Source organism: Haemaphysalis longicornis, unplaced genomic scaffold (genome assembly GCF_048455015.1).
Source record: "Haemaphysalis longicornis isolate Haplotype H1 unplaced genomic scaffold, Haemaphysalis longicornis Haplotype H1 scaffold_7, whole genome shotgun sequence".
Classification (NCBI taxonomy): Eukaryota; Metazoa; Arthropoda; class Arachnida; order Ixodida; family Ixodidae; genus Haemaphysalis; species Haemaphysalis longicornis.
In genome coordinates, this window is record NW_027526422.1 from 36,557,212 (window position 1) to 36,567,211 (window position 10,000).

The 10,000-nt window shown below is 48.6% G+C and overlaps 1 protein-coding gene across 1 annotated transcript in view; it reads right to left on the bottom strand.

The window, feature by feature from the left end:
• The window catches only part of LOC144145236 (transducin beta-like protein 2), a 209,591-nt gene that overhangs the window by 105,868 nt on the left and 93,723 nt on the right, over nucleotides 1–10,000 (bottom strand). The window contains exon 4 of the mRNA XM_077676777.1: nucleotides 5,258–5,532. Within this exon, the coding sequence (XP_077532903.1) occupies nucleotides 5,258–5,532 (275 nt within the window). The remainder of the gene's footprint in view (nucleotides 1–5,257; nucleotides 5,533–10,000) is intronic.

A 10,000-nucleotide genomic window follows, 5' to 3' on the forward strand; every position in this document is an offset into this window, starting at 1 on the left:
GTGAGTGCGGCCGTGTGACCGAGTTTCGGCGACGTGAGGCCGTTAAAGCGTCACCGGGACCACCTGACGCGGGGAATTCTCGAGGCCCCCGAGATAGCGAGATTTCCACCACATGTGCTAGCGAAGCTTCCGTGGCTTTGCCAAGCAAAGGCATCGATTCTTGTCATTTCGTAACCTCGCTAGGGTTGCGCATGCTGTGTGCAGCTGTATACATAGACAGCTGTATGTCGTTATTAGAGTAACGGTGCTTTAGGTTGTTCTCTTTTACATTTCAATTGTTAGCTTCCCAAGTGTATATGTGTCTGCACTCAGTTGTAAGCCAATGCAACGCACGCTTCCATTCTACATACCCCTGGCTACCAACAGCTCTAGACAAGGTACTAATGCAGAGTTCGTGCAACTTTATATGAAAAAGAAAATCAAGTTTTTATGGACTTGAATTTCAAGGCTCTGTGTGGATTTTAAGCAGCACATTGTCGGTAAAAAAAATCCAAATAAGACAGGTGTTTAGGATGACGAGAAATAATCGGAAAATGGGAACGCCGCTGGAGCCGAAGTTTCAACATGACGACTTGTCCTCAGAGACGACCCCCTGTTGAGACATCGCATTCAGCGACATTTCCTTCTTTGTCAATTTGCCATCATTGTTTCTTAAACTTAAGTTAATTATCATTTTCAGTGCATTACAAAATGCCAACTTTTGCTCCGTAAAAAAATCGACCAAGACACGAAGTCACTGAGTCCTTACATTGCCTCATGCTGCTTTTATGTTTGTTAAAAAGGAGGCTTAAAAAAATCCGACGATTTTCAAGAACCTGTAAAAATTACAGGACTATGAAAATCTTGGAAACACGCGATTCAAATTCAAGAACCAGCATGAACCCTGTAATAGGTTTTTACGAGGTCGAGCCCTACAACTGGACAAGACAAGGTCTCGTGGGTTCTAATAGAATAATGTGGGGTCAAAGCGAGGTTAGTGCAATATCGGTGTGATTGGGAGAGCTATGCTGCTGGCATCACGACTTAATTGCTTCTTTAATTAAGCGCAAATAAAAACATTAATACACACCTTTTGTTCCTCGATTATATTTTTCCTCCTTCCTTTTTTGTCAAAATTGCGCGACGTTATAAAGGGGACTCACCTGTTAACGCCCCTATGAGGCTTGCTACTTCGTCACCGACGGGTTTAAAAATCATCGTGCACCAATACGAAGAGCTTTACAAATACATATCAATGTTCACAACGGCTTAGTTTGCTTATTTTAGAGATATGCCACTTCTGTGCGGAAATAAATCAATCTCTTGCTTGCTACACAGCTAGCGCCAGCTAGTGAGAACTGAACAAACCAAAATGCGTTTTTTGTTAATTTTTTTTCTTACAGAAAATAAGCGATATATTTGTGAAAGAGGCAAACTATGCCTTTGTAAAACCCTTCGTATCAGTACACGATGCTTTTTAAGCCCGTGGGTCACAAATTCGTAAGTCCCATAGTTATAAGATCAGGCGATTCAAGCGGTCGCCTGACGTAACGCTGTTGTTCGTCAAGGTGACCCCCACCCACAATGAGACCTTGCGTCTGACGGCCCGACAACAGGCTCACATTAAGAAGCCCGTGATAGGCGACACAGCGTTCACCGCCCTTGAGACAATTCGCCGCCTGGAGACAACACAATAACAACGGTGTGCAACGCGGTGTCGCCTATACAGATCAGCAGCCGGCATGCGAAGCGACCGAGGAAATCCGAGCCCACAAGCGCGCGCACATGTACACAAAAGCTAGCGATCTAGCATTTCACTCGGCGCAAACGATGCAATGCGGCCACATTTTGCGAGGGGAAAAATGGCCGCGTATCTGCTTCTTTCGCTGCAAATGTCGATGAAAGACGATAGTCGACTGGGGCCCCTGCCAAGTAAATGCCTCCCTTCTCTTTCCCGCTCACCTCTCAAGCTGTTCCTCTCCCGTCTCGCTTCTCCCAAGATAAACACACTAGAAGTTTGCTCAAGTCAATTGAAATTTACCGCGTTCCACTGCTCCAAGTCAGGTGCCTCGATGCCAGCGGTCCCGTACGGCGGAGACATGCGTGATGCGAGGCGCCCTACTTCAACGTGTATAGGACCACGTTGCCCTTATTCCACATGCATTCTAGGCGGTACGTGGCACCTATCTAGTGGAACTTTTCGTTACTGTTGCCGCTTGATTTCTTAAATTGCCGCCAGAAGCTATAGTGGCGCGGGCGACTGCAGGCGACGATTTTCTTCGGTTGATGTAGTATTTCATTTGATATCGCAAAAACAAGCATTCATAATTTTTAAAATAAAAGAACACTGCAAACATCGCTTACGTATTGATTTTCTGCCTCATATTTGCATAATATCCTGTTCTTGTTCAACAATGTTGACAAGTATGAACATTGCCACCGAACTTTGGCGTTTGGATTTGGCCGTGGGTATATAAACCTATATTGTGCAGCTTCTGATTCACTTTGGCCGGGTGACTAAATCGACGGGCAGACAGACAGACAGGATGAGATATTCCAACTCGTCTGACGAATGACGCAATGGGCGGAGGATCCCCAAGGCTGACGTTTCCAACCGATGGAGACATTGAATAATCCCCGTGGGAATGCAACAATGCGCAACAATACCGGCGCGCACGCACACCGTTGGAAAGGACCGCGCGTGCACGCTGGAATCACGTGGCTAGTATGACAGGGCGACATAAAGTTGCGGGTGCAGGCTGGAAGTCGACGGGTGGACACGTGACCTCGGGCGCGTGCATCAAGCTCATCGATACAAGTTAAGGCGAGATGAAGATCAGTATGTACCTCAAGCTGATATAAACAATATGCAGGTATAAGAAATACAAGAAGTAATACAGGCCCATAAAAAGGGAAACACTAACTCAAAACATTAGCATTAGCTTAGCTCGGCTATGCCAGGATATACGCAGCGCGAGCTAAGGTTCAGCTGGTTATTCTTAGCTGTCCCGGTTGTCTATGGTTAGCTCGATTATCATGCGTACTGCTGCTTCAATGACACACACACACGGTATACGCATCATGAGACACATGTGTATTTATCAAGAGGCTCCGCCGCAGCGTCACCAATCACCCCAGAGCTAAGCTGGTTCCACAGGCGCACGCCGGTGTTGCTGCGACGCACGAGCCATCGGTTCCACACGCGGCCACCCCTCGTATGATCAAGTGGACCGGGCCGCCACGTGCGGAACGAACGTCGGCTAAGACGCTGGGCGCGTGAGGTGTGTGAGAGACGCCGCGCAGCGAGCAACGTTCTGTGCACCGTGTGACGTCACTGGTCCTCGCGCATGCGCAGCACGGCTCTCCAGGAGCCACGCGAAACTGCTCAACCTCGGCCAGTGTAGCTCACGCTACAACATTTCATGCGCGTGTTATATGGGCAACACACTATGCTTCGATGAAGCAAGGCAACCCAAGCCGTACACCACTAAAAGATAATGCAGTGGGTGTAACGATGGCCCCACGAGGAAGGCGACGAAACGTCTAAATGATCGGGCACCGAAAAAAATCCCGGGCCATCTCCACTAACGTGAAAACTAGGGAGTGGCAAAGTGTGCAGCATGTAAGTGCATTTCTGGAGCCTTTGCGTTTTTGCCCACGGAGGTGAAACCGGTGGGGGCTATATGTATACAGCTTTGCTGTGGAGTCTCGTGTATTTGCATGAAGCACGAAGCGTTCTATAGCGCGAGGCGTAGGAAAAAGAGTGTGCCGGTGTGTGTTTTTAGTACGCGTTACGTACTAGCGCGAGGCGTCGGAAAACGAGTTTCCCGGTGTTTTAGCACCGTGACTACATGAAACGAAGACGACGACAGCGCGGCGAGCCCCTAAGGGGCTTCGCCCCTAAAACAAGAGCACGTGGTTTCTTTACGCGCAAAACAACGGAAGTGATCACCGATGACCGGGAGCAAAGGGCGCACAATCGGTGATGCTCGAGGTGATGACCCCTCCTCTTACTCGTCGTTTTATATTGCTGTCATCGCCCCGGCTCCCTGCAGCTCAGTCTTCGTAATGTGCAAGCTCGTTTGGCCATTATCATACATTTATGCTGTATAGACTCTAGCACTCAAAAACAAATTCGAAAAGGAGGAATCCCTCCTCTGAGGCATTGTGGCCCAAGCAATGGGAAGCTAATACCTCGTAAGCAAGGAGGACAAAGGTTTCCTCAAGGAAAAAAATGTTTATTGAAGCGAACTCGTGTTTCGTTTAGGAACTCAAGGAATACACAAGCGGCAAAGAGCAGTCAACAAAATGACGTGCGCAGGCGACTGTCGGCGAATCGAATACCGCGATGCTTGCCTTGCGAGCATTTATCTCTCGGCGTTAATGCTTCCAGAACCATCGAACCATATCGAGAACATCGGTGATCAAGGCCGAACATTCCGTTAGAGTGACGGCAGGGTGACACGTACTGTTTCTATAAACTAAGATAGCCTGCGCGGCATACAAAACAAACATACGGAAACGCGCCATCCACTGCTAGGCACGGTCAGACACTGGTGACAACACAAAAGTAAACAACACAGAAGGCGTGGCTTGCGCCAATTCCCTGCTGCAACAGCGTAAACTGAATCTGACACAACTGATCCTTCGCACTGAATCTCCCACACAGGCTTCGCCGGCCGAACCCCGGCCGGCGTGCAGGCTGAGCTGATAGAACACAAAGCTGCACATACAGCGCCCGATTAGTGTCCTCACCTACGGCCACGGCGTTTTGAGAGCTACAACGAAACCCCGAATCGTCCAAACGCGTATAGTACGTGCTTATTTCTGAGCTACTTTATCCCAGCGGAGCCTCTCAGAGAGAAACCTCTCCAAATATTTCGCGAGCCCGGGTACATCGGGGGGAAAATTCCCCAATACGCTCCCCACGTCAGCGACAGGCGGGCGACGTGACAGCTCCCCTTTTCAAGGCGAGGGAATTCCTCTCTCTGAGACGCAGCAACGCATGACGTAATAGTGATGCCCAGGATGAGCGTCACTATACATTTATGGTTTGCCTGCTGAAGTGTTGCCAATCAAACGGCGAACCGCTTCGTTGGCCACAAGAATCTCGCGCCCTGGGTAGCACATGTTGCGATGCATGTTCGCAGCGAACAAGAGGGATCCCCCCCTTGGCAATGCGTTGGTCCGCCAACACTTTCCTTTAGCAACCGTTCATTATATACTACATGAGCATGCGTCCCTCTAGTCTCGCGTCTTCTCGTACAGGAGTAAGTACCTTTGAGGCTCCATACGCAGAGCGTGGTGTCCATGGAGATGCTCATGATGAAGAGCCCGTTGCAGGCGATGCCCACGTTGAGCAGCTCGGAGGAGCGGTGCGCGTCTCGGAACTGCAGCAGCGGTTCGGCGGTGCCCGGCGAGCCGTCCTCGCGGCGCTTGACGCGATACACGTGCACGCGGTTGGCCACCGCCGTGCACAGCACCAGCGCCCGGTTGTCGGGGCTCCACTTGGCGCGCTTGGCGTGGTCCAGCTCCACGTTCAGCCGCACGGACCTGTGGGGAGGGCGAAGGGCGACGACGAAGGGGGAGTATATAGCTGGTGGCGACGATGGTGGGAGGGACGCTTCTCGCCCCATACCTGTCGATATCGACACACGGATAAATCATCACCACCACCGTCGTAATCATCATCATCATGTCCCCTAAACATCCAACTACCCCATAACCGGGAGTGCGCGCTAGTTCGTACACTTTTCCATCTGGTGACGGAGGAAGCAGACCGTTCATTACTTCACAGTGTCTGCCGAATGGTCTTCGTCCAGCTCACAGTTATTTTACGGAGAAACTACGCGCGATTTCCCACTGGTCATTTGGTTCGGCCCTAATATCTTCTTGCCAAATTTATTCGGAGCCCTCCACTACCACGTGTATCATAGCACCGTGAAATATCGATTGAAACATTAAACAAGAGTGCGAAGCGGGGCGAGTCGGTAAGGATCCATGATTAAGACCGATGAAGCGCCCCCACCCGTGCAAGCGCCCTCCACCTATATCTGAGTATTTGGAGCTTACGCGTAATACCAAACAAACGCCCCCCCCCCCCCCCCCCCCTACCGGCTCGAACCCCTCTCCGACGACCCAAACTACCGAAACTGAAACCGCCAGAAACGCTTCTGGCTGCGCTCTCGTCTAACCCAAAATCCAACCCAAGAACGCATGATACGCCGTAAATTACGCGCACGATCGACATTGTTTTATTGTCGTCTGACTGTCGAACGTGCTCGCGACATGCATTAGTATACAGTTAAGGAGAAAATCGAAGTCGTGGAATGGCCGAACGCGGAACGCCGAAAGGCAACCTGCAGAAGCCTTCGCGACACGATTCATCGACTTCTGCTTCCAAAGCATGTGCCGCTGTCACGGAGAAGACGGTCGCACGCTCATTCAGATGGTGCGGTATTTCCAACGCACTGGAAGATTATGGGGACGGCGAGCTGCATGACGGCCTCGCTGACGTCGGCGCTGTGGCACCAGAATAACATGAGGGTTTGCAGATAAAGTGTCCAGGCCTAGTCTTTGGATTCCAATAGGAAAACTCTTTTGACGGCTTCGAGATTGATTAGAGCGAATGTCCTCTAATAAGGCTTTTATTGATAACCTTCTTTTTCAAAAATGTGCTTCTCTCCAATGCACTGTGCCATTCTTTTTTGTTTTTTCTTGGGGGGGTAACATTTTTGTGCCGCCATATTGTATTTTGGGGCAGCTCTGAACAAGGGCCCTCTACCTCCACCCCACAAAAACAAATGAAGGAAGCTCGTACTAACGCGTAAGACTTGAAGGTAGCGAAGCATCACGACGGTTTAAGTCCGCGACTGCAGCCGATTTGCTTCCTCGCTGCAGCAACGATCTTTGCTCCATCATTGTTGCTATAAGTGTGAGCATGCTCCATATTTCTGGAAGGGATAATCATTGGACATCACCTTGGAGGGGCGTAACTCTATGACTTGTCTGTTTGCGCGATTACGGCGAACGCTGGAGTTTTTTTTTTCTTTTCTTCGTCAATATTGACCAATCTTGACAACCGTGCGCCGGGGACGCTGGGCGGTCACCGCGAGCCACGCACACAAGCATTTTCATGGTATTTTTAACTACGGACACGAAACACGAAGGATTTGCTCAACTGGCTGTTAAATTTCCCTGAGCTGTTCCCCCTTCGAGGGGGGGGGGGGTCCTCAGTTTTTTATGGTATACATACATACTAAGTACATACATACATACATACATACATACATACATAAACGCACACATACCTGAAGAGCCCAAAGGAAATTACAAAGCTAGCGCATTAGCGTGTTTTTTGGATTTTGTCATGGGGAAGAAACGTTACGTTAGCGGAAAAGCAAATGAAACCGAGTAAAGGACACATAATATTTACGAAAGCAACGAAACTCCTAAATGTCAATCTAACGGACGTAGATAGTTCGATAAAACGGCGTTCGACGAAACGGGCATCTCTTAGATAAGACGGCGTTCAATAAACTGCCTGGGAACCATAAGGAAGATTCTTTGAGGAGACGAAAACACAACAAAAGGGGAAAAAAAATCGGTGTAACTGGGGAGTTCGAACGGCGGCTATTTTTGCGCGTTTTTTTCGTGATGTAAGTATATCCAAGGCACTGACTTTTAGCTTAGCTATTACGTAAGTCTTGCTATTCTCGATAGGCAGAGCGAGCAAGTATACGCTCAGTATGTGGTATGCAGTGGAAACAAACACCCCCACAGGCAGAGAGAGTGAACTGGACGGACGACTAAAATATCCCCACTCGACGTTTACGCGAGAGAATCGCACTCCAAAGGACCCCACGCGCTTGTTCTATGTGGAGTCACTCCGCGGGCGGCAGCAACGGTGTACTGTTCGAATAGTGCATTTTCTATGGCGAAACGACACCGCTGTTTGTTCACAGAGCGCCCTTCGACTAATTCGCCCTTTGCAAGCGACGCCGTTCAAAGATGGCGTATTTTAGGGCTCTTCAATATGAAACGGAGACGGCGCTTCAAGTATGTACAGTATAATAACAACCAGCGATTAAAATGTGTTTTTTAAACAAAATCCATGCATCGATGACATTTTGTGAACAAGATTAGTACTTCAAGGGCCTTTCCCAGTTCACCCGGTCAAATTCCTTTGCTGTACCCCCGGATGCATAAATTCTGCGATGCCGATGTCCCGGGCACAGTAAGCTAAATTTCTCTCTCTCTCTCTCTCTCTCTCTCTCTCTCTCTCTCTCTCTCTCTCTCTCTCTCTCTCTCTCTCTCTCTCTCTCTCTCTCTCTCTCTCTCTCTATTATATATATATATATATATATATATATATACAGAAAGAAATGCCGGCAGTCTACAACGCCAAAGAGGCATAGGGGAATGGTTAGACTAATTTTTAACCATTAGTGAAATATATATTTTTTATTAATTTACGTATAAAGAAAGAAAGAAAGAAAGAAAGACAGAAAGAAAGAAAGAAAGAAAAACACGCGCCCAGAGTGGGGACCGAACCCACGCCTTTCGATTAGATCTCGAATGCCTTACCAATTCGGCTATCTGGGCGACTGTGTTCTCCTTCACTTTCTGGGGTGTTTATATTTACTACAACTGTATCTGACGCTTGAGGGTGGTAGACTGCCGGCATTTCTTTCTGTATTTCCTAACGAGCCCCTCATTTCCAAATTATATATATATATATATATATATATATATATATATATATATATATATATATATATATATATATATATATATATATATATATATATATATATATATATATATATATCACTAACACTGAAAGGCGGCGGGCTAGTTGGTTAAAATTCATAGCTGTAACTTTTGCGCACAAAAAACGAGGACTAACTGCGCTGGTCTTCGTGTCTTCGTTTAGTCCTCGTTTTTTGTGCGCAAAAGTTACAGCTACGATATATATATATCCTTCACGGAAACAGTAACGGTGCGCATATCACATCAGCGAGGGAATGACACGTAGTGTATGCGCCGTTGCACAGATGTCGTGTACGGCTGCGGAGTAGACAAAAGGTTCGTGTCTCAAATTCAAAGAGGGGTGCACGTGGAGGGGGAAAATTTCAAGTCTTCGAGGACGAGCTCTCATTCAGTGCTACTGCGACTGGCATACTATTCGAAACAGCTTCATAGGGCGCACTATCGCTGCATGAATGTGCAGCGCGACGATAGGTCGTCTTCTTCCCCGTCTGATCAGGTAAGACAAAAAAAAAAAGGAAAACTGGCGTGGTTGAACGCGGTCAAAGCAAGTTTCGCGAGCGAAGCAAACACGCAAAACGCGCACTAAACGCGCAGTATACTTGGATGCGCCCAGCGCCCCCTTGTATGACACGCGTGCTCACTCTTTTTCCATGGAACGAACGAGCGATTAGAAGCTTTCACTGCGTAACCGCACGAGGGTCCGGCTCGACTTTGGCAGAGCTTGAAGGTCGAATTGACGCTACGGGCCGTTTGCTGGCTTTGTACCTGCTGTAATAGAGCTTTCGCTCTAATGTACCGTCTGTTTAATGCAAGAAAACACTCCGACGTACTCATTATGCGCGAAGGAGGATAAATTGAAACAGGTGTTAATTAACGTGCTGCAATCAGCGCCCCCGACTTTGGCGCGGTGCAACAGTGGAGCCAAAAAAGGCTGCCCCAGACTACAACAGCAACACGAACGAATGCAAGCAACGCATAGACGCCTGCTGCTGTCAAACGAACGGCGACGGCTGCAATGCGGTGACGGACACGGCGAAGCGGATCCTACCAAGGTCTCCTTTTTTTTGCCGGCGCTTTCACAGTTACAGTGACACAAGGATGACACACAGGCGGCGAAAAATTAGGGCAAATGCGAAGAGGCAAAGCGAGAATTTTCGCCGCGCCGATAAGCAAGCGTGGACAGTTAGCGGAGCTGTCTCTAATTCGGCCGCTTGCGCGAGTACGTCGTTCTCGCTGATGGCTCGGCAGC